We start from the raw sequence: 24293 nt of genomic DNA, 5'->3' as shown, positions 1-24293 counted from the left end.
TAAGTTCACCTGGGGGGGGATGGATAGATATGAACGACGCTACTAGTTAACTAGTTAAGTAGTTATGAATTATGGTTGGTTTAAGATGAAACTAGTTAAACTATTGGCTTATGATCCATTTCATTATTTAATTCAATATGGGATTGCCAAGGAACAATATAGCCCTTCAATTCCATTAGAGTACATGCCCTACTACCTTATGAAAATAAATAATAATTCGGAGAAACTATCAACACTTGATCTGGATCTAAGTGGTCCACTGGGCTCAAGCACCACCCTGTTTGGTACAATTTCAAATCTTAGAACAAGCTAAATTTAAAGTTTGTAGCTAAAATTGAAGTAGTTTTAAAATTTATTTATAATCTAAAACATAAATAAAATGGTTTATCTATATGTTATCAATAGAGCTAGACCTATGGATTTCCAGAGAATATTCAGCTTCAGAAAATCTTAGACCTAAAGTTGTGCCAAACAATATGATAGAAAGTTTGTGTGTAGATAAGTAGCATTTGCTGGAGTAAAAACAATGGCACTGGTAGCATTCGAGGTGATCATTGAAAAAACTAAGGATAGGGCCACCCACAAGATAAAGGAAGAGAATCGAGAGGGATGTCAGGTGGGAGAGAAATGAAGGGAGACCGCGGGTTAGCGCGTACGGTCGTACAAGTTAATCAACTCACAAATTTAAACAATTTCACATACAAGTTACATCATATTCTCTTGTTTTGATGGATGGGTTAGTAGTGTTTTAAACATTTACTTATCTGTTTCTTTTTCATATAAAAATGGATATTTCATTGAGTATATATATGTTTATGGTAATAAAAATAAGGGGAATCTATTTAAAAAACAAAAAAGTATCAATGGAGCAAAAAGTCATCAATCATGGTGTGGTAAATAAAGTTGGATGGATCAACCATCCCTTTCCATTGCCCTCTCCTTTACTTCCATCCATATGGTTCACACAGTGATGCGAAAATGACTCTCCTACATATGCAGCCATAGACAGCTCGGCCTCGATCGATCGACTCCTTCAGGATTTGTGGATGCGGTATTGCGGCCGGTCAGTCGGTCAGACACAACTACCCATCGTCGCTCCAACCATGACAGATTAACTCATTGACTGATGAATAAATTCACCTTGTTAACTGGATTTCTCTACTTAGCTAGTCACAGATTAAAGGCACTAGAATTAAGCATGGAACAAACAATTTTAATTATATTAATTACTCGATCATTTTTTTTGACGCAAATTACTCTATCATAAGATGGCGGGAAACGATCGAAACTGTGGTAGCTGTGAGTTGTGATTGCTAGTTTCTCAGTCTGAGTTCCGACCACAGGATGATCGGCGAGACATTGGCTGACTGGCCGACGTTAACATTTGGGAATTCACAGCCACTGATGTCGCACTTACATTGGCATCTGTCATTCTGTCCAGTCCAGATTTGTACTGATGGTTATATTTTGAAACGATGGAAGTAGGTACTATCTTACTCCTTCTAATCTTACTCCTTCTATCTTAAAATATAAGTATTTTTGACTTCGAATTAGTCTCTGAGATGCTACTTTGATTAATAATATCAATAAAAATAAGATGGTTTAAATAAAAAGAATTGCATATTATAATAGTTTGTCTGATGATAAATTTAGTAACATCAATTTTATATGATTGAATTTTTTATTTGTTTCTATTAATAGTTAAAGTTAAAAATATTTGACTTGGCACTATTTTAAAAATGCTTATATTTTAGGATGAAGGGGAGTACTTATCACGATGCTTAAGGCTCTACAAGATTGTTTTATTCCATCTTTTCTATATTAAAATTAAAGACGAAGCAAATCAATTTTCCTTGTTTTCTCCAGCTTAAAACCCATGTTCGTATGGACAGAATTATTACACGTGCGTGTTTCCCTGGTGCCTATGCATGCAACGGAAAGTGTATAAGCATCAAAACCACGCTATGCGTGTGCCTGCCTGTATATGTATAGTGACACCAAAGAGTATATGTGCCATGTGTTTTCAGCAGATTCATGTAGCATATCCTTCTTATTTGGCATGACCTAACTTTTAAAGAAAGCTAAAAGATAAAATAATGGCTGGATTTTACTTTGTAACTATATATGTGACGGGGAAGCATCATTGTTATGGTGATAGAGTCGTGGGTTCATAACTTTACCTATAATCATCTAAATCTTGATGCCTATAAATATTATATACATGTGGTTGCGCTATCAATAGAAATTTAATTTGTGAGGTTAAGGATTTGTCACTGACATCTGTCTCTTTGATATATAGTATATTAGGAGAGTGTATACACGATAATGTAAGTGTGGTATACATATGTCTTTCTGAATAATCGGAAAAAAACTATGTTTGTGGCTATACACACAAATATATATTGTATACTCTTTTGCGTTTATTTTGAAAACAAATTAAACCAATAGTTATCTAATATGATTACATAGCAAGTCTCTAGCCGGCACAAATGATTTTGCACTCACGGAAAACGTTGAAAATGTGTGTTATCTGCCTTCTTAATCGTTGGATGGCTGGTTCTGCTGTTGCTAGATTTTATTTTTCACAAAATAAAAGGACAATATTTAATTTTTCTGACCGACATATATTGTTATAATCTACACCGGCCACAGTCAATTGTGCATCCTTTATCGTTTTCTCCTCTAACTCGTATACAGTTTCAGCCTAGGGCATTTGACATGTATATCTTTTTAATATTGTCTTAATAATATTGTACGCAGATAAATTAAATCAGGGGAACTACCTAAAAATCTGCCACAAGTTTTTTGAATTTAACTATAGTATTATTGTAATATAATTTCACTATAACTATAATATAACTTGTACATAAGTATTAATAATATATGCAACTTTATATTTAACTTATATAAAGATTACAATATAATTACAATGCAGTAATAGTAACTATAGTGTAATCATAGTATATCATTGATGAATAATTCGGTTTTACTAAAAACAAGGCATCATTTTTTTACTTGATTTCAGTCAATTTTTTCCCATGTGGTTGCTCTAGCTATCTCCTATATATAGTTATGTTATTATATCTTCTATCTCATCTTCCAAGTAGATACAATAAATTACTTTTAATCCTATTATTTGATGTATTGTGTATTAGAAAAAAAATACAATTTAATATCAAAACTTACAATGTAAATTACAGTTTAAGTTTTGAAACTTTTAATATAATTACAATGTAGGTGGTTATATATAATTTATAATGTAAAATTGTTTGACTTTTTTTTAAAAAAAATGTGACATCATAAAATGTATATAGCTACTCCCTTTTATGCATCACGTATAAACCAACTTTTTTAAAAAACCGACGTATAAAACGTTCTTCTTTACAATGTCTATACATGCAAGCAAGCAGGATCTACACTCATTGACCAATTTACAGCCACTGAATATTACGTGCTCATCTTTGCGTGCTATGTCGTCTATCCACACTGGCATTCCAGCAGTCACTGTACCTTGTGTACATTGTACACAACATAGTATACTGCACATATTAGCTAATTAAGTACAAAAATGTGCTTAACACTGGCAAGCTACGCAAAGCTAACAAAACATGATTAACTGATCAGTGACTAAAACATCTTAATTAATTTATTTAAAAGCATACTACTCTGTCTCATAAAAAGACAAACTTACGTGTTCAGATTCGTAACTAGGATTAGACTTTTTTTTAAGGACGGATGGTATATGCCACCATGTATATAAGCTGGCTAGCATCTCTGTAACTGTATATATATGTCAGAATTCAAAATAGTCAGGTTCAGTTTGATGCTTAATTGCTGGAGTAGTAGATAATTAAGAAGCATCTTTGTCGCGAGCTTAATTATGGACTGTCACATGTAGGCTAATTATGCTGTTAGCGATCGACCATAATGCGATGGATGCTGCTTAGAGCAAGTATAATAACAACTGAAACACCGGTGATAGGACTGCCACGTTTGATAGGATGACGAGCTGGCACCGAGAAGGAACGAGAGAGAGAAGGTAAGCTGACGATTAAACTGTCGCCGGACTGCACACACAATTCAAGAAAAAGTGATCCCTGTAGCACGCTGAGAGCAGTTATGGTTGAGAAAGAAATAGTAGAATAGTATTTATATGAAAATGTCGTAAAGTTTAGAGACTACTTAATGTACGTGTTGGCTTTTGGATCGACGGTAACTAAGGTGAAAATAAATTGGAGCCAACTATGGACGCTACTATTAAACCTGCTCTTAGTAGTAGTAGTAGTACAGTTGTTGATGAGGAATGGCGATATGATCCACACATCAAGCCCCCATATCCCGGTGGTCAAAACGTGGATCATCTGCGGCCAAGCCTTTCCCGCCATGAGTGGATGATATCTATGGACTCGAATTTCCATTCACGCCTTTTAGGAACATTCAAGACAGCGACCCAAATTAAAAGTTGTAGCACAATTTCACCTACATATCGACAATTCTTAAAGACTTATACATACTTCCTCTATTTCAAAATATAGTTATATATATATATAAGATTAAATTTTATCTTAAAATATAACCATCTATCCAGCTGCTTCCTAGAGACTTATGCATACTTATTCTATTTCAAAATATAGTTATATATATAGGATTAAATTTTATCTTAAAATATAACCATCTATCCAGCTGCTTACTTAAAAAAATAGTAGATTTGGAGGGGAAAACATCCCTCCAAACATTCTTAAAGAAGAATTTGTGAGAATATTAGGGATTGAACATGAGATTTTAGGGTTGAAACTATACATCGCTTGCCACTGCACCATCAAGTGCATCTTCTCCATCTACCTACTTAATCTCAACCAATCATAATTTTCTTCTAACATATTCAATCTCTTCATATTTTTTCTTTATCTCAACCGATCATAAATCATTTCTATTCCAAACCTTAACTTCTTTAAAAAAACATAAATAGTTGTGTATGTTGAGATGAATGGATTGATTTTCTTCATTTATCCGGCTTTCCTTAAAAAATATATCAAATATTGTTTGATGTGAACTCTTTTACCGAATCGATCGTCCAAATCACTAGCCGGGCGATGTCCCAGCCAATAATCGTCTGGTCACATGCACCTATTTAATTGACATTGCAGAGCAGACCTGCAATCGAAATCACTGCGATTCGCGCGCAAAATCGGTATGCTAGCTAATAACCACCACACAAGCTTACTTTACACTTTCAACAGTGTCAAGCACCACCATCCGTTCAAATAAATAAAGGTACAAGTGTAAATGCTACGAAGAAACGAAGAAAAAAAACATGAAAGAATAGTTCTTCCATCGTTTGATCTTCAATTTATCTGCTTCAACCATAAAAAAATCAATAGTTTATTTAATGTATTTCATCGCAGTTTATTTTCGAGCATCAACTTTTATATCACTAAAAGCACACATATATAAAAGTTTAACACACAAATTATTATTTAGTCGCTTGTAAACACTATGGCTTATATAATTAGCTATAGATGAAAGAACATAGGAGCAGCACAACGGCCATAGGGTTCACAAACTAACTATAAAAGTTTAGTCACTAATAAACTTATGGCTTATAATCAGCGGCAAACGAAAGAACCCACCTGAATTCAAGACATATATAGAATTGACATGTGTGCTTGCATTAACGGCTAATTATCTTTTTTAGTGCTAGATAACACGCGTATCCATCGATAGCGAGATACCTGTGATGACTTTATCAATCTCAAGATATATCGGTCTAGTCTTCGTTTATAGGGGTAGGGGTTCATGCAGATGAGAGCAAGTATAATAGTAGGCCATAAAACGGCTAAATGCTGAGATGGAGGAGAGAAGAGAGGAGAGAGAGGAGAAGCAGACTGTAAACTTAGAGCAAGTTTAATAGTGTAGCCCACTACTAGCTCCAATTCGTCTATAGCCAATCTAATAGCCAATTCATACAATAGATGCTTACTATACTATTAATATATGGTCACACATGTCATACACACACTGTGTTTTAAAGTTCGTGCTGCAACTGGCTACAATCTGTAGCCCGCTGCTCTTCTTTCTCATCTTTTATCTCATTAAAATATGTTTGTAGCTGGCTTATAGCATGCTATTGTACCTGCTCTTATAGCTGGCTTGGGCACAAGAACCAAGAAACTCTGTGAGAGAGACAAGTAGGCCTTGTATTAATTGTGAAGAGCTAACTATTATATGAGTAGGCTGAGAAAAGGCTACAAAGAACCTTATAGCCAACCGGTCGGTTGTATTATTAGCCTTGCTTTGAGTGTACTCGTGTTGTGGACGCCTACAATGGTACTGTGTTTTTTTTATGATAGCGGTGGCAGCAGGGGTTCATCGTGTGTGTTGCATCGTTTGGGCGCAGAGGATCCGGGCGGATCTTGCGCCGGAGCGGGGCGAGCTAGCTAGCCAATGAGGAATCGCCAAATGATCCCGGCGGAAAGGTGGCTCCGGATCCTCCACGTCGGAAATCCCCCCGTCGCCTCACATCTCTTCCTCCCCTCCCATTGGCGTACTTATTCCCCCTCCCTTGCCCTAGCTGGCTAGCCTCTTCTCCTCCACACACGCGCCGCGACGCCAGCGACACCGCGCCGCTACATGATCGATCGACCTCGAGCTCGTGCCTCCCTACTTGCACAAACCAACAAGCCGCGCGCCACCACACAGCCCAGGACTCCAGGAGTGGTGGTGGTGCTAGGTAGCTAGCTAGTAGTAGTTTTTCTTTAGCTAGCTAGCTTGGGCGCGCGCGCGCGCGGCGGCATGTCGGCGGCGTCGGGCGCCGCGTGCGGGGTGTGTGGGGGAGGGGTGGGGGAGTGCGGGTGCCTGCTGCATCAGCGGCGTGGGGGAGGCGGTGGTGGTGGAGGTGGAGGGGTGAGGTGCGGGATCGCGGCGGACCTGAACCGGGGGTTTCCGGCGATCTTTCAGGGGGTGGGGGTGGAGGAGACGGCGGTGGAAGGGGATGGAGGAGCCCAGCCGGCGGCCGGGCTGCAGGAGTTCCAGTTCTTCGGCCACGACGACCACGACAGCGTCGCGTGGCTCTTCAACGACCCGGCGCCGCCCGGCGGGACGGACCACCAGCTTCACCGCCAAACCGCGCCCATGGCGGTCGGCAACGGCGCGGCGGCGGCGCAGCAGCGGCAGGCGTTCGACGCGTACGCGCAGTACCAGCCGGGGCACGGGCTCACGTTCGACGTGCCGCTCACCCGAGGCGAGGCCGCCGCCGCGGTGCTCGAGGCCAGCCTCGGCCTCGGCGGCGCCGGCGCCGGCGGCAGGAACCCGGCGACGTCGAGCAGCACAATCGTGAGTGGTTCGAATTCGTCTCCCTCTCTCTCTCTTGATCATCCCTCAAATTTCCCATTAATTTAAACACTTCTTTTAAATTTTGCGTCCAAATTATAGCTGCGCACATGCAAATTAATAATTAGTTGGCAGAAATGTCAAACGGTGTCAATTTATCGGTCCAACACTCTCCAACCTATTAGGAGAGCTAGCTGATCCATAACAGTGCACCATTTGTACCCTTGCTTTAACTTGTCCTTTTCAGAGATAATTAACATGTCGCTGAGAGCTAGTGGCGATATAAATTAATTTCACTTGAAAGCTTATATTCTGAATTGATTTGACAGTTGTAAGCTAAGTATATATCTCTTCATTTGGGGAAATGTTGAAAAGAAAAACCATTCCCTGAAAATAAATAAATGTAGAAAACAAATGTGTCTGAAAGCTGAGAGAAGTTCCCCTGATTTTGTAGTGTCCAAAAATTACGTACAGTGGGGCCTGATGGAGTTCGTCATTTGAGTGACGCATGGCATGGCTACAATTATTCTAGAGTAAAACGGTCATTTTTCAAAAGAAAAAAAAAACATGTTCTGTGATGACATACTGTATCTGCAGATTAATTGCATCTGTTTAATTAATTTGAAGGGTCAATCTTGTGAGCTTTTTCCATACTTAACACTGCTAGCAGTTACCTCTGCAACCGAATTTGTGTGCATGGATGATCGATGATAAGTTACCTACATTGTAATTTCGAAAACAAGAATGCCTCCATAATATAAGTAAATTGATACCAGCGCCGGTTCTCATTTCATGCATGCTAGAGTATCTTGCTGCTAATTTCTGTCCTTAGAGAGTTCATAAAGCTGTTGGACATAAGAGCTCATGATCTTCGACAATCGACAATCGGTCTGCAGTCTGCCAGTCTGCTTGATGTGCGGTCAAAAATCAAAGTAAAACACAAGGGGGCATGCATGCATGCTTATATATATTAGTCAATTTTGGGCTGCAAGATTCAGTTATATATAATTCTGATCAAAAGGTTCAAGTTAGTTCATCCTGGCGATTTGGGGTTTGTTGCATGTATCTGGCCTAGCTCCAGTACTATAATGGTACAAGTGCACCTCATGTATCTGTATTCTGTAATACTGCAATCAGATCGATCAGGAAAACGTTGCCATAATGGCCATATACTTGTGTGTGTATATAAGCACGTATACCTACGTGTATACACGTACACGCATACCAATTGTGTAGCAGTACGAACGTTAGCCAGTTACTAAATCCAGTGACAAATGATGCATGTCTATAAGCAACTTCATCTACTTGTACTGTTCATTATATTTTTCAAGTCAAGTATTCAACGGTGTGTCAACTGTCAACTACCTGCAGGTAATTAACTGTAACTAATTAGCTGAGATTTTCTTTTCAGATGTCCTTCTGTGGGAGCACGTTCACTGACGCCGTGAGCTCCATCCCGAAAGATCACGCGGCGGCGGCGGCGGTCGTTGCCAACGGCGGCCTGAGCGGCGGCGGCGGCGACCCGGCGATGGACCGGGAGGCGAAGGTGATGCGGTACAAGGAGAAGAGGAAGCGGAGGCGATACGAGAAGCAGATCCGGTACGCCTCGCGCAAGGCCTACGCCGAGATGCGGCCGCGCGTGAAGGGCCGCTTCGCCAAGGTGCCCGACGGCGAGCTGGACGGCGCGACACCGCCGCCGCCGTCCTCCGCCGCCGGCGGCGGCTACGAGCCCGGCCGGCTCGACCTCGGATGGTTCCGTTCGTAGCTAGCAGCCTAGCACTATAATAGCAGATCATTATTTCTCTCTTTGTATACGTACTCTACGTACATAGGCCAAGCATGCATTGACTAGCTAGGCTATTGGTTGAAAAGTTTAAGGTTTAATTAAGGTAGATATATATGGCAACAAGTATATATATGTGATTTACTTGTCTTACTGAAGAACTAGCATGGTGACCCGCGCAGATTGCTCGGCTAGCATCATTATATTTTCTCTCATATAATAGCATATATGTTTTCTCATTATATTATTCAAATATATTAAAATGATATCATAATTTTAAATTTTGCAATAACTTTACGAAACTACAAATGAGTAATATTCATATTGTATTTTATATACGTGTTGGTTAGTAATTATTTTTAATATCAAATTTTAGTTATTTGTAAATTATATATATTCCTATATGGACTCTAGACTCGTCTTTTAATATTTCTTTTTTTAATTCCGAATTTTCTGTAAATTGTATTTCTATATAGACTTTAGGCTCTTCTTCTAATATTATTTATTTTTATTTCTGAATTTTTATTATTTTTAATTGTGTTTCTATGTGGACTCTAAACTCATCTCTCAATATTATTTAATTTTTAATTTCGAATTTCAGTTACTTCTAAATTGTATTTCTATATTGACTTTAAACTCTTCTTCCCATGTTTTTCTTAATTTCGAATTTTAGTTATTTGTAAATTGTATTTTTATACGGACTCAAAACTTTACTTTTAATTTTACTATGTTTATTCCGAATTTTAGTTAGTTTTAAATTCTTATATGGACTCTATACTCTACTTCTAATATTTCTTATTTTTTAATTCCGTATTTCTATTTTTTTTCTTAATTGTATTAATTGTATTTTTATATGGACTCTATACTCTACTTCTAATATTCCTTATTTTTAATTCCGAATTTCTATTGTTTCCTAATTGTATTTCTATATGGACTCTATACTCTACTTCTAATATTCCTTATTTTTAATTTTGAATTTCAGTTATTTCCTAATTGTATTTCTATATGGACTCTAGTCTCTTCTTCTAATATTTCTTATATTTTTAATTCCGAATTTCAATTATTTCTAAATTGTATTTCTATATGGACTCTAGTCTCCTCTTCTAATATTTCTTATTTTTTTAATTCCGAATTTCAGCTCTTTCTAAATTGTATTTCTATATGGACTCTGCTTTTTCTTTTTCTCCGATTAATGTGAGAATTTCTAGGCCATGAGAGCGAACGTGGAGACTCCTTTTTCTATTCCTTTAATAATATAATAGATTCATTTCAAGTTCATCTTATTGATACTAGTGGTGTATACTGTATAAGTGTATTTTGCTAATGTGATCGCTGATGAAAAACACGGCTCATTTTTTTTCACTATATGATCTCACAAGAGAGATCAATGCGTGCAAGATGTACTTTTGTCTAAATGCATGTGTGCGTGCATGTATAAGTTGTGTGAGAGGGAAATATCATGTAGAATCTTAAAAGCAAATAATGTGCCATACTCATACATACGAGGTTGGATATATTATATATGCAGAGGTTATCAATACAGAGATTTAAAATGTACTACTATATTATAAATCTAGAACAAAACTTTGATGGTTTTCAATTTAAAAACAGAAGAGTTTATGAGTGACGCCTTTTAACTACAACTTATAATTAATACCACCATTACTCTGTTTTCAATCTCTTTTACCCATCTCCAGTTCATTGCATAGAGAAAACCCTCAAAGGGTGCAATGGTAAACCGAGCCCTCCCTTCCTGTGTTTGAGAGGAAGTGAAAAGAGAAGATTAAGACACAAAACGTGATAAGTCATTAGCGTATAATGTATTAAGTATTAATTATTTTCAATTTTTAAAATAAGTTAGCATGATTTTTTGAAGTAAACAGATTTTTTTTTAAAAAAAATTACCGTTTAGCATTTTTAGAAACGTGCGTATGAAAAAACGAATCGGTTTTTCTCCCAATTGGCTTCCAATGAAAGCGAACCAAATCCGATGGGCCTAAATTGAGAACAAGAAGCCTCTTGCGGCCCAAACGTTAGTGGGCCTACGGTGCAATCTTTTCTCTATATTTGGATGGGCCTAAATGGGCCAAATCCGTCTATGAGCAAGGCTTTCGAAGGCCCAATTGTTCTGTTAGCCTGTTGGAATAAGTTCACTTCGTGACCCTCAAAAGTGATCGAAATCTAATCCGTGACCCTAAACCACAAAACTGGATATCTTGACCCCCCCCAACTCTTAAAACCGGTGCAATTTGACTCCCTCAACGGTTTTGGAGGGCGGTTACGCTGACGTGTTGCCTACGTGGCAGTATTGACTCGGTCTTCTGTCCAGGTGGCAATGACGTGGCACTTAGGTGTCATTAGAAATAAAAAATATGGGTGGGACCCATTTGTCATTCACTAAAAGTGCGGGTGGGACCCACTGATATGTGGGGCCCACATAAATCATATCCTCCCCCCTCTCTTTCTCTCCACGAGCGTTGGACGGGAGATAGCGGCGATGGCCGGTGCCTCCTCCAACCCCATCCACAGCCTCCTCCGCCCCTCCCCATGGTGTCGTTGCCGGCGGTGGCGGTGCAGTGGCCCGCGAGTGGCAAAGACCCGGGAGTGGCACTGGAGCGGCGACAGCGGCGTGCGCGCCAGGGCCAAAGCGGCGACGGCGGCGTGCGTGCAAGGGCCGGAGCAGCGGCGGCGGCGGAGATCGAGGCCGCCGTGGAAGGTTGGCCGTCGGGAGGAAGAAAACGGGCCACGAGAAACGGCCGCGTCCTCGCCATCCTCGGCCTCGCCACCCTCGGCCCCGCCACCGCACTATCCACCGCTGCGCTCCACGCCTTCTCTGCCGGCCACGACGCACCCGCCTCTGCCGTTCTCCCGCCGCGCCCACGAACGCATAAGGGCTGTGCGTCTCGTCACCGGACTCATGTCGGCATCCTCTCGAAGATGGCAGCATCCGACGGTGGCTTCTTCTGCACCTGCGGCGACGGCGTTGAAAGTGGGAGGAGCAGCGCGGGCGGGGGAGGCGGTGGTACCGCTGATGGACGCGGTCAGCGTGCCGAGCCGGCCGACAACGACGCGACCACATGGGAGTTGGGAGGCATCTGTGTCGAGCATTCTCCTGCTGGTTGCCGAGGCAATCGGCAAGGGTCGACAGATGAGGGTTGCGGTTAGCAAGCGGTAGCAACAGGCAGTGCATGTACTCCCTCCGTTTCGAAATGTTTGACACCGTTGATTTTTTAACACATGTTTGACCGTTCGTCTTATTCAAAAACTTTTGTGAAATATGTAAAATTATATGCCTACATAAAAATATATTTAACAATGAATCAAATGTTAGGAAAAGATGTAATAATTACTTAAATTTTTTAATAAGACGAACGGTCAAACATGTTAAAAAAAGTCAACGGCGTCAAATATTTCGAAATAGAGGGAGTATGTACTAACATCAAGCGACAAGCCAACAAGCAAAGGGTTGACCGACGGAGCAAAGCTGCAGATAGGCAAGCAGAGCAACAAATTCGCATGGATGATGGCGCGACCGCGGAGGAGGGGGACGCGAGGGGCAGGAGCCTTGCGGGCCTCCAGCGCTCCCCGCCGCCGGCGCTCCAGCTCCCGTCCCTGCAGACGTGCGAAAGGGAGAGAAGAGAGAGAGGGGGAGGAGGATGAAGAGGAGAGAGGATAATATATGGGCCCCACATGTCAGTGGGTCCACAAATTTGCTTTGAATGACAAATGGGTCCCGCACATATTTTTTAATTCTAATGACACCTAAGTGCCACGTCAACGCCACGTGGACAGAAGACCGAGTCAATACTGCCACGTAGGCGTCACGTTAGCGAAACAGCCCTTCAAAACCGCCGAGGGAGTCAAATTGCACCGGTTTTAAGAGTTGGGGGTCGAGATATCCGGTTTTGTAGTTTAGGGTCACATATTAGATTTCGATCACTTTTGAGGGTCACAAAGTGAACTTATTCCTAGCCTGTTTGGATCAGGCCCAGGAAGCAGGAGACGAGTCGGTCGGTCGAACTCGCATTCGGTCGCATCGCACCCACACCCCGCGCAGTCGTCGCGCTCGTCGGCGTCGCGCCACCTCGCCGCCGCCCAAACAAAATCCTCGGCGAGGAGGAGAGGCGAGATCGCGATTCCGCGAGCGCTCTGCTCTCCGGGAGGCGATGGCGGCGGCGGCGGAGGAGGCCGGCCTCGGCCACCCGTCGAGGTACGTGCAGCTGACGAGGGACCAGGACGCGCCCGCCGACGAGGACATCCGCCCCGGCGAGCTCAACCTGCCGGCCCACTTCCCGCAGGTCTCGCGCCATTTCCCTCGCGCGCGATCTCGCGTCGCACTCCCTTCCTTTCCGTGGTGCCCTCGTGTTGTTGTTGGTCCGATCTGACTTGTTCGAGGTGGGGGGCTGTGTGGTTTGCGTGCGTGCGTGTAGCTGGAGCAGAGGAGGTGCTGCGAGTGCGGGCAGCAGCTGCCGGAGAGCTACGAGGCGCCGGCGGACGAGCCGTGGACCACCGGCATCTGCGGATGCGCCGAGGACACCGAGAGCTGTACGTCTCGCTGCCATTTCTCCCTCGCACTTTCCATTTCCTGTGATTCTATAATCCTGGTAGTTTACTTATCCCATTCCCTGATCATGATTCGTGCGGTCATGCGGGTTTTAATTTTTAAGGAATCGTTGAGAGACAATTCGTGTGTCACCATTTGCTATGTGAATATCGGTGTAGGTATAAGATTTGATTGCAATTTATGATATCTGGATTCAGAGTTCATATCGTTCATACTTTTATAGGAGGGTTGGTGACTTTCAGATTTAATCAACTCCTGGAAACTGGAATGGGATTGCTTATGAAGCCTATTTTTCATAGGTTAGTTGCTTCAGATTTATCAGAGGTTAGGTCCAAAACCCCCAAATGAACCGCTAATTTCTCAGAAGACTATGCTGAGACCTCAAGAGTCGGGTGGGCATTCAACTTGGTTATGCTAATTGATGGCCATGCATAATCACTTAATCAGGGATCACTACTTCTCTCTAGTTGATTGTCATCTGAAGTGATGGCAAATATGTTCCAGAATGAACCTCAATTCTTATGTGAACTTTGCATGGGTGTTCATGATCAGTTGGTCTGCATTGGGCACTTCTGTTGGCGGCTTGCCTAATTCGCCCCTTCCCTGTTGTTTTAACAAGTAGGTGGTTGAGAACCTCTAATACCTTACATTCCTCTAGTTTGTTGGTTTCTATGATCCGTGCAAAATCAGTGCATTTTGCATAGTTGGTGTGGAAAGAAATTGACCACAAGTTTGCCATGAAAGAAAAATGCAAAACTTGCCTGTAGGCTGTACCATTGAAAGGATGCGAGTTCAGAGATTACCAATCAAAGTTTGCGGTACGATTTGAATACCATCATTTTTTTACGCCATGTTTGATGTAATGTAGGTTTGTGATTGATGTTGATGTAATGTAGGTTTGTGATTGATGTTACTTTCATGTTCTCAATATGGAAGATTTTTTCTTAAATATGCATCTGAAATATCTACACTTTCCCTGCATAACAATACATTTGAAATAAATCATTGAGCAGACAGATGACAAAAATGTACAAGGCCAAAAGTATGATTCATATATAATTGTAACCCGTGGTCTTTGGCCCAGTTATTTTCTTTTCGCCGGGCCGGATGTATATTAAGAAGGAGAGAAATCTTTACAAAACATCATGAGCCGAGATTGGCTTAGGATACAATCAACCGCCGCAGCGGGAGCCTATAAACACACTAGAGCCACAAAGGGAATTCTCGGCAATCTAACCGCCATCGATCACGCGCAGCAGTCCAGCGGCCTTCCATGTTTCCCAATCGTCAGTGATGGTGGCACAGAGATGCACCGCCGATATGGTTTTTCCATCGAACACCTGAGCATTATGTTCCTTCCAAACTAACCACGTTACCAGGATAACTCCATCATCTCTTCTGATCCGTCTTATGAACCGCCCAGTTATTTTCTTGCACGACTTTCACGGGGTAGTGTTGTGTGCTCTTGATTTTGTCAGTCATATATCTTTCAATGTACTCCCTTTTTTATTGCTCATATTGGCACGATGAATCATGAGAGGGATCACCGCCAAATTTATTTGTTTTGTGCAGTCCATACCCAATAACAGCCATTTAATTAATTCTAATAGGTATATATTCTGTTTATACCAAAATATGTCATCACTCCATTGTCTTCATTTTGTATGATCACTTTTTTGGAGGTTAATAGTTTATTTGTTGGAGAAGAGTCGATTCTTCTCTTTATCATTTCAGGATTGATCTTATATCCCAATATACTTTTTTTTTTCACTGGGAATATACTTATTCCTTTTTTCTGCCTGAACTGCTTACCTTCTCTGTTTTTAGGCTGGACTGGATCATTCTTCCCTTGTGTGCTGTTTGGACATAATGTTGAGGCCCTAAGAGAAGATATCCCATGGACTACACCTTGCACTTGCCATGCTGTTTGTGTTGAAGGTGGCATTGCATTAGCAATCCTAACAGTGATATTTCCTGGTATTGATCCAAGCACATCAATCTTGATTGGTGAAGGACTGGTGTTTAGTTGGTGGTTATTTGCTACCTATACTGGAATTTTTCGTCAACAACTCCAGAGAAAATATCATCTCAAGGTTTTTTTTAACCCTCCATGACTTTCCATGGTTACGTCATACCATTCAATATTACGGTTAATATTATGTTCAGGATAACATCAATCAGCAACTTTTGTTTTCTAGAAAATAGAAAAGAAAATCTGGATATGAAAGGAGGGGCTTTCATATTGATATGTATTAAGAAGAGGATGAATGCGTTCGCTGGGATTCGAACGCAGGCCTTCGGGCGCACCACTGCAGACCCGACCCACTGCGCGATGGCTCAGTTATCATCCTCTTCTATTAACATATCGATATGAAAGCCTCTCCTTTCATATCCAGCGTTTTCTAGAAAATAGCTCTAGCAGTTATATTTATCTTTTGAGATAGTCATTTTACTAATTAATAAGCTGATTTTTCACGTCATATGTCATATTGTTTCCTTTTCCACCAGGATTCACCGTGTGATCCTTGCCTGGTCCATTGCTGCCTGCACTGGTGCGCGAACTGTCAGGAGCATCGAGAAAGGAAGGGCCGTCTTGCAGATAACAACGCTAATCGGAACACCATCGTCAACCCCCCACCGATGCAAGAAATGAGCGTGGTCGGGAATCATCCCAGCATTACACCAGAGAATGGAGCAGCATGAACGGTTGTCAGTGAGCATGAAGCTGTGCAGGACATACCATCATAATAAAACAGTAAAGATACAAGACAAGCATAGGAATATATGAATAACATAAGAAATGAAACTGACCTTTGTAACCCGTGTGCCTTTTACCGGAGTAGGTGTTAAGAGAACGTCTCTCAAGGTATCGGCATAAGTAGTTCCATAACTGGTTGAACACTTGGAACATTATTAGACCCATCGTTTACTAAAAGAATGCTCTTTTCATATTGGGAATGATTAATGATGCGTGTGCGGTGTGCGAATAAAAGGTTTTGCCACTGCAGGAGAGTTGCCTAAGTATTTTGCCACTACAATTTTTATAGAGAGACTAACTATTGTATCCCATTATGAGTCCTTTTATCCTTGGAAAAATTGTAAAAACCATCCCATGAAACACTTAAAGTTTGATATTCCATCCTTAAGTTATTTTATCGCAAATGCCCACCTACCAACTTAATTTTGTTGCAAAGACCCTTCAAGTGACTTATGGAGTGGTTCTTGCAAAATTAAAAAAATAAGAGTAAATTATATTGGTGGTATACAAACTTGTTAGGTGGGTGCAATTTAGTACATAAACTTGTAAAATGCTCGTTTCAGTGCTTGAACGTGCCTAGTTCGTGCGAACGAGGACCAAAATAACTTGGCAATGTTAATTTTATAAAGTTGATGTTGATTAGGATGTAACGTGCATACGTGCAGTGATTATGTATAAGTCATGCAATATTTATAAATTTAATTTCTACTTTATCCTTCATCATTGAAATGATGAATTTCATATATTTTTAACCCTTATATTAGTGCTTGATTTTTTTTAATCTTTTTCTACATTCACTAAATCCTATTCTATATTTTATTGAATAGGTGTATGTCTAATGGCAACCTCCTCATATCTATGTATATATATATGTATGTGTATATACATATATGTACATATACATATATATATACATATACATATATATATATATATATATACATATATATATATATATATATATATATATATATATATATATATATACATATATATATATATATATATATATATATATATATATATATACATATATATATATATATATATGTATATATATATATGTATATGTATATATATATATGTATATGTACATATATGTATATACACATACATATATATATACATAGATATATGTATATACATATACATATATATACATATACATATATATACATATATATATATATACATATACATATATATATATATATATATATATATATATATATATATATATATATATATATATATATATATATATATATATATATATATATATGTTAACATAGTATCCTAATCAGCCCCTAAATCAATAACATTAGTCATGTAATGTCCTTTTTGACTTCCGCCGCACGCACCACATAAGTTCGTGCATCAAAACGAGTATTTTATAAGTTTGTGCACTAGATTGCACCCACCTGATAAGTTCGTGTACCGACAATGCAATTTACTCAAAAAATAATATCGTGCAAAAAGATGATTTTACTCCTAATAAGGCTGAGTTTGAGAGGATTAGCGCGTGTTTAATTAAGTATCAGTCTAAAAAATTTTAAAAATAGATTAATATGATTTTTTTTAAAAAAACAACTTTTCTGTAGAAAACTTTTTTCAAAAAACACACCATTTAGCAATTTGAAATTTTTTTGAAAAAACATGCACGCAGAATGTGAAGATGGGAAAGAAAGGGAAAGAACACCACTTCCTCCGTTTCACAATGTAAGTCATTCTAGCATTTCCCACATTCATATTGATGCTAATCAATGATTAGCATCAATAATTGATTAGCATCAATATGAATGTGGAAAATGCTAGAATGACTTACATTGTGAAACGGAATGAGTACCTAGGAATCTGTCGATAGTAGACGGTGAAGAACTGAAGAAATTGCATGACTAAAATTACACACATAATGTAGCCACTGTTTCAAATACAGTATACAGTGCTTGAATTGCACTACAAATTATCGTGCCCCCCAAACAACAAATCAAAAGGAATTACTCCCACACAATGTTCTTGAACACTAGAACAGATATATATTCCCATGATTAGTTGTTCACTTGTTGTTGCTTCTGTTGGTTGCCACGCCACCTTCGTTGCCGGCAAGCAGCAAGTACTTGGCCTTCCTCGTCAGTGTCGTCGCCTCGTACCCGAGCGCGCCGGCGATCACCCTCTGCACCCGGTTCGCCACCTCGATGCTGCTGCCGGCGCCGGCGCCGGCCGTGGCCACCGGCTCCAAGAAGTGCACGCCGTACTCCGGCGACGGGTTCATCAGGAAGAACACCGAGTCGAAGCACTTGGCGGACGGCGACGTCGACGTGCCGTAGAACATCCCCGCGGCGGCGCGCACGGCCACGGGGTTCACCTCGTCGGCGAGCTCGGCGAACAGCGGGCTGAACCGGAGCAGGTACGGCTCCCGGCACGTCGTCCCCTCGGGGCACACCACGACGTCGCCGCGCGACAGCAGCGACGCCATGCGGCGCCGGTCCTCCTCGCGCTCGCGCGCCAGCGGCAGCAGCGGGATCGGCGAGAGCAGCTCCGACAGGCGGCCCAGGCTGTAGGTCACGGAGGACACGGGCCTCCCGAGCGCGCCCGACACGGCGACCGCGTCGAGCAGCGTGCGGTGGTTGCAGGCGTAGAGCCGGCCGCCGGCGGCGTCGCCCGCCGCTGGAGGCCTAGGCGCGCCGGCGACGCGCAGCCTCACGCCGGCGAGCGCGGCTGCGGCGCCCGACACGCCCCGTGGGAGCAGGGTGAAGATGGCGATGCGGAGGACGGAGAGGGCGACGGCCAACGGGAGGTACACGTACATGGCGAGCGCCGCCGCGGGCGTCGGCGTGAACGCGAGCCGGCCATCGTGGAAGATCAATGGCCGCGGCCCTGCTCCATTCCTCGGTGTCTTGTTCACCACATCCCTAAACCTCTCCATTGTCGTCGCCGTCGTCGTCGTCCATGACGCCGGCGAAGCTGACCTCCCTCCCGACCACCGCGTCGAACCCCACGTACTCCTTCAAGAACGTCTCCACCATCACCGTCGGGAACAACCTGCTCGCCGCCGCCACCACCGTGATCACCTCCTTGCGCGCAGAAGCCGCCGCCTCCATCAGCGCCTCGACGTCCGCCGCCTCCCGGAAGAAATACCTGGGGAGCACAGCCCTGCCGGCCCTGGCCGCCTCGCCGCGGCGCAGCCCAAGGAAGCAGACCATGGCCATGGCCTTCAACCGGGCCCCCTCCGCCGTCAGGAGGCGCAGCGCCGGGTAGAGCGCGAGCAGCACGAGGCCCCTGACGAACCCGCCGGCCTCGACGGCGAGGAGGAAGAATGGCGGGAACAGCGCGGTGGCGGAGGACGGCGAGGACGGCTTGAGCAGCAGCCGGTCGACGTCGACCACCGTAGCCTCGTTGCCATCGATGAGCACGCGTATCCGCGGCGGCGGCGCGTCAAGCGGGCGGTGGCCGCGGCGGCGGAGGAGGCCGGCGACGAGATTGGACTTGACGAGTCGGTGGAGGTTGAGCATTCGAGTGGCGAACCGATTCCTCATCGTCGCCATGGACGTCGTCGTCGCGACACCCGATTTAGCGAATTCGAGGTCACGTTTAATTGTAACCATGTCTCGCGGCCACGCCGAATCCGAGACGAGTAGCAGAGCGCGCGAGCATGAAGGGAAAACGGAGTCGGAGTTGGGCTTGTTGGGCCGGAACTAGTTGATCCGTTTACGGACGCAAAGTTGGGCTTATTGGGCCGTAACGGCCCGGTTGAGGTGAGCCCCATATATTATCGGAATAAGATCACTTTGACTTCCTCAACTGACTACCGAATCTAAATCGTATCCCTCAACCGCAATACCAGAAATCTCGACCAACCGAGTTTATAAAACCAGTGCAATTTAACTCCCTCGGCAGTTTCGCTGACGTGGCGCCTGCATAGTGATATTGACCGAGTCTTCGGTCCACGTGGCGTTGACGTGGCACTGACCTGACAGTAAAATTAAAAAATATGCGTGGGACCCATTAGTTATTCACACACAAAAAAAATGTGGGGCCCACTAACATGTAGGGCCCACATGTTAGCCCTTCCTTCTTCCTCCTACCGCCTCCCCACCGAGGCCGAGCCGGGCCGGCCGCTCGCTCTTGCTGCCCTCTCGCTCGCCGGTCGAATGGGAAGTTGGGGAGAGATTGAGAGAAAGAGAGAGAAGGGAGAGAGAGGGAGGAGGAAGTAGGAAGGACTGCCCCCACATGTCAGTGAGCCCACATTTCTTTTTGTGTGAATGACTAATGGGTCCCACGTATATTTTTTAATTCTATTGTCACGTAAGTGCCACGTCAACGCCACGTGGACCGAAGACTCGGTCAATATCGTCACATAGACGCCACGTCAGTGAAACCACCCTAAAACTGCCGAGGGAGTCAAATTTCACCGGTTTTGCAAGTTCGGGGGGTCGAGATTTCTGGTATTACGGTTGAGGGATACTACGATTTAGATTCGGTGGTCAGTTAAGGGAGTCAAAGTGATTTTATTCCTATATTATCTCCTCTGCTCCGCCGGTTTCCGACTCCGACAAACTGGGCGCAGCGGAGATCGGAGATCGCCAGATCGGGGAGGGAACCAGAGCGCCGCCGCCTTTCGTCCGGTGGGGATTCTCGTCTCGCAGGTGAGGAAGCATCTTTGTTGATTCCACGGTGGGTGGGGGTTGGGTGATCGGGCACGGCGCGTTGGCACGGTAGGTGCTCGATGTTTTGCCTCAAAGGCTCAATTGCAGAACACGCAGGCAGGGCGCTGTACAACCCCAACGCCGAGACAGAGGAAAAGGCTTGAGGGAGACCTTTTCTAATCCTGCTCCTCTCGGCCAGGTCCGCTCCCTCTTTGTTTGCTGCTAGCAATTTAAATTCCACCGAGGGGTTCTATGCAAAGTGAAGTAATTGTGATGAACTGAAATTTTTATGCTCCTTGTGCAGTTTTAGATATTGATGAGTAATTTACATTGGATAAGTTATAAGCTATAGGGTAAACCCTCTTCATTTAGGCAAGCTGTTGGAATGCCTTTTTGTTTTAGTTAGAATGTTGGAGGATTGCTTGGGAACGTCGGTACCAACTACAATTCCTTAATTTGGAAATCTTGGGCCCCTGCGAAATGCAAATTTTATGCGTGGCTTGTGATACAAAATAGAGTTTGGACCTCCGACCGACTAGCTGCAAGAGGATGGCCAAATAGTGGAACGTGCCCCCTATGTCGTGCGACGAATGAGACGGCATTTCACCTAATCGCTTCTTGTAGATACACCAAGAGGATCTGGCGCCTAACGGCTAGCTGGGTGGCCTATCAGTAATTGGACCCAACTCATTGGGAGCCATACCAAAGTGTCCAAGAATGGTGGGAAATGCTGACTAACATAAATGAAGTGCCCAAGAAAGGATTGAGATCCTTAATCCTACTCATCATGTGGGAAATCTGGAAGGAAAGGAACCAGCGGATCTTTGAGCATAAGGAAACAGCGGCCCCCAATCTTATAGCGAAGATAAAGGAAGAGGCAAGAACCTGGATCATAGCAGGCGCAAGGCGTCTCGGAGAATTCCTCCCATCTTAGTCATAGTCTCTGTTTTCATGTACAATTTTCTTTTCTTGCCTCTAGGGACTGTATTTTTTTTACCTCTATATCCAATGAAATAGCACAATCTCGTGCTGATTCTTTTCAAAAAAAAATGGTGTATGGTACAATTAACAGAGCATTAATTAATGGTCCAATACCCTATTTGAGTCTTCTGTTACTGTGTTTGGTCCTTAGAGTATAATGTATCTGTATGACTGTATCATAGCAACAGACTAGAGTGGACTAACATATGATCTATTATGTATCTTATCATTTTGTGTGTACAGTACAAAACTACCTGACAATTTAAGAGTACAACAATATATACGCCTGGCATCAATAAGGCACCTTCTATGGTATACCACCTGCCAACATGAAAATAGTGTACACATGTATGAACTACATCAACTGAGCTTCACTGATCCCAACTTATTTTCCACTTGCTCTTCTGCAGCGACCTGCCGAAGCAGATTCTTCACATCATCGACCCACCTCTGTTTACTTGTGCTGTTCTCACACTCAAACTCTACCAGACCTTGTGCCGTGCTCAGGCCAAAGCAGCATCTCTCCTCTGTGAAATGTTTCCCTGCCTCAACCCATGTGGGAAGCTCGTTGTACACACCAAAAACCACACCTGCACCCAATTACAGGCAGAATGTTCAGTTCTGAAATTTCATGGACTGACACTCTGTTAGAGTCAGAAAGATATACTACTTTGCAGGTACTGAAACTTACTCTTGTTCTTCTTTGATAGTGCTCCTCCTATGTGTTTACTCTTCAACTTCAATATGACCTGTTATTATTTGGCCATGTTGTTAGTAATTGCTCAGTTCTGTCTGCTAGGTTTTCAGCATTTGCTAGTGTGCAATGAAATATTCCTACCTGTGACCTCTTGTTGATGTATATAGATACTCGTGTCTTGTGTAAATCTCCTGCATCAAGAATGAAATTCTGAACCTTAATTATTTTGATCATGCTTAAGTCCACATGTTGATGGTTTTTTATTCCTAAATGGGTGTTCTAAATGGTGCCCTTTTTTCTTACCTTTTCTTGTGCGTTTCAGTAACTCCCCCTCCTTGCACCAGATGTCAGGACTCCATGAGTGACCCTTCTCATACGGAAGAACACTCGCATTGCTTCTCATCTCTCGCTGCACTCTCTGCTTCATTGTTGCGGCTCCTCGAAGAGCTGTGAAACCAAATGTTCATGTGAACTTAAATTTATATATGAAACATCATATATAGATTTCATCAAGATATCAAATATTCCATACCAGTAGCTGCTGCTGCTGTGAGTGTCATCAGATCACCAGAGCTTCTAACACCAACTGCAGACTGGATGGCACAGGCCACCTGCTCATGGCGTGCCCCCGCGTGCTGCGCGATCTCCACGCAGTGCGAAGCCAATAGCTCGGTGGCCGACACCATGGCCGCGGCCATCTTGGAGGTCTGGATATCTGAGCTCGTGGTGGCCGCGGTAACCGCAGCAACGGCAGCTGCGACCCGGGCCACCGACACCATGGCGTGTACATGGGCCTTCTCGGCTCGCAGCTTCTCTTTGCTGCTCTGCTTGACCCGGCTTGCCTCCTTGTGTTGGAACCACCTCCCAATTGGCAGGTGGTGGCTGCTGATTGAATTCCTTCTTGTGTCTATCTGCAGAAACGTTTGTATAAACGAGATTCAAAATGATTAGACCATGCTGTTCAAACTTATCTAAATTATGTTCTTCCATTGCTTCTTTTCTGACTCTGATTATCTTGCAGATGAGGAGAACAGGAGGAAAAACAAGGGATGGAGAGAGCTGTTGATTGATTACATGTTGCAGATGGCTGGGAACAATGGACGCAGCGACCACAGAGTTTTCCGGTATGGTCATCTCCGGCAGACGCTTGGCGGCAAAGCTCTTCTTGCTCCCGTTGAAAAGGATCTTGGATATCTCTGACGCTGACACGCTCCATGACCTCGACAGGTACTCCATGGGCTCCAATGGCGTCTGCGGAGGCGGTATCGCCGCAGCCGCAGCCTCCTCTTCATCCATCTCAATGCCAAAAGTGTCAGCAATTTCCCTTGGCTTCCAAGCTCTCTCCATGGCCATCCTGGCTACTAGAAGGCTAGAAGGTATTCCTCTCGACTGAACAAGTTGTTGCACTACTGGTACCAAGTGATGGTTCTTTGGTTGCCTGTGACTGGAGTACTACATTTGTACTTATACTGAAGGAGGGAGGCACACACAAAGCACAAGGAGAGGGGTGTGGAGCCGCCATGCTGAGGAAGGCA

General features: G+C 43.2%; 3 protein-coding genes, 2 long non-coding RNA genes and 1 pseudogene across 7 annotated transcripts; 4 read left to right on the top strand and 2 right to left on the bottom strand.

Annotated features, from left to right (window-relative positions):
- The first annotated feature begins 6540 nt into the window (after positions 1–6540).
- On the top strand, positions 6541–9354 carry LOC4349376 (transcription factor GHD7-like). The gene is made up of 2 exons (XM_015757733.3): positions 6541–7332; positions 8741–9354. The coding sequence occupies exons 1-2, from the start codon at positions 6793–6795 to the stop codon at positions 9092–9094; spliced, it is 894 nt and encodes a 297-aa protein (XP_015613219.1). The 5' UTR covers positions 6541–6792; the 3' UTR covers positions 9095–9354.
- A 3781-nt stretch (positions 9355–13135) lies between these two features.
- On the top strand, positions 13136–16697 carry LOC4349375 (cell number regulator 6). Its single transcript, XM_015757885.3, has 4 exons — positions 13136–13410; positions 13543–13657; positions 15504–15769; positions 16185–16697. The coding sequence occupies exons 1-4, from the start codon at positions 13279–13281 to the stop codon at positions 16377–16379; spliced, it is 708 nt and encodes a 235-aa protein (XP_015613371.1). The 5' UTR covers positions 13136–13278; the 3' UTR covers positions 16380–16697.
- A 1793-nt stretch (positions 16698–18490) lies between these two features.
- On the bottom strand, positions 18491–19979 carry LOC107279120 (glycerol-3-phosphate acyltransferase 1-like; annotated as a pseudogene).
- A 954-nt stretch (positions 19980–20933) lies between these two features.
- Positions 20934–22121, top strand: LOC112936622 (uncharacterized). 2 transcript variants are annotated; one of them, XR_010736939.1, is made up of 3 exons: positions 20934–21080; positions 21198–21279; positions 21705–22121. It is a non-coding gene; the product is annotated as an uncharacterized lncRNA (long non-coding RNA). The 2 variants fall into 2 exon arrangements; XR_010736938.1 differs by having other exon boundaries at positions 21189–21279; positions 21705–22115.
- A 135-nt stretch (positions 22122–22256) lies between these two features.
- Positions 22257–24194, bottom strand: LOC4349374 (VAN3-binding protein). Of its 2 annotated transcripts, none has more exons than XM_015758950.3 (6): positions 23833–24194; positions 23291–23669; positions 23062–23205; positions 22900–22949; positions 22753–22810; positions 22257–22651 (listed from the first exon to the last, which is right to left on the bottom strand). In XM_015758950.3, the coding sequence occupies exons 1-6, from the start codon at positions 24109–24111 to the stop codon at positions 22422–22424; spliced, it is 1140 nt and encodes a 379-aa protein (XP_015614436.1). In that variant the 5' UTR covers positions 24112–24194; the 3' UTR covers positions 22257–22421. The 2 variants fall into 2 exon arrangements, with proteins under 2 accessions (XP_015614436.1, XP_066160735.1); XM_066304638.1 differs by having other exon boundaries at positions 22900–22946.
- On the top strand, positions 22597–24182 carry LOC136353612 (uncharacterized). Its single transcript, XR_010736936.1, has 3 exons — positions 22597–22738; positions 23780–23882; positions 23986–24182. It is a non-coding gene; the product is annotated as an uncharacterized lncRNA (long non-coding RNA).
- Positions 24195–24293: the final 99 nt, after the last annotated feature.

Source organism: Oryza sativa, chromosome 10, assembly GCF_034140825.1.
Source record: "Oryza sativa Japonica Group chromosome 10, ASM3414082v1".
NCBI classification, from domain to species: domain Eukaryota; kingdom Viridiplantae; phylum Streptophyta; class Magnoliopsida; order Poales; family Poaceae; genus Oryza; species Oryza sativa.
This window is presented reverse-complemented; position numbering and strand designations above follow the sequence as displayed.

Coding starts and splice junctions, on each gene's coding strand:
- LOC4349376 (XM_015757733.3), top strand. CDS start 6,793: ATGTCGGCGGCGTCGGGCGCCGCGTGCGGGGTGTGTGGGGGAGGGGTG. Junction 7,333..8,740: donor CGACGTCGAGCAGCACAATC/GTGAGTGGTTCG, acceptor TTTTCTTTTCAG/ATGTCCTTCTGTGGGAGCAC.
- LOC4349375 (XM_015757885.3), top strand. CDS start 13,279: ATGGCGGCGGCGGCGGAGGAGGCCGGCCTCGGCCACCCGTCGAGGTAC. Junction 13,658..15,503: donor CGCCGAGGACACCGAGAGCT/GTACGTCTCGCT, acceptor CTCTGTTTTTAG/GCTGGACTGGATCATTCTTC. Junction 15,770..16,184: donor AGAGAAAATATCATCTCAAG/GTTTTTTTTAAC, acceptor CTTTTCCACCAG/GATTCACCGTGTGATCCTTG.
- LOC4349374 (XM_015758950.3), bottom strand. CDS start 24,111: ATGGCCATGGAGAGAGCTTGGAAGCCAAGGGAAATTGCTGACACTTTT. Junction 22,950..23,061: donor ACTGAAACGCACAAGAAAAG/GTAAGAAAAAAG, acceptor TTCTTGATGCAG/GAGATTTACACAAGACACGA. Junction 22,652..22,752: donor ACTATCAAAGAAGAACAAGA/GTAAGTTTCAGT, acceptor AATTGGGTGCAG/GTGTGGTTTTTGGTGTGTAC.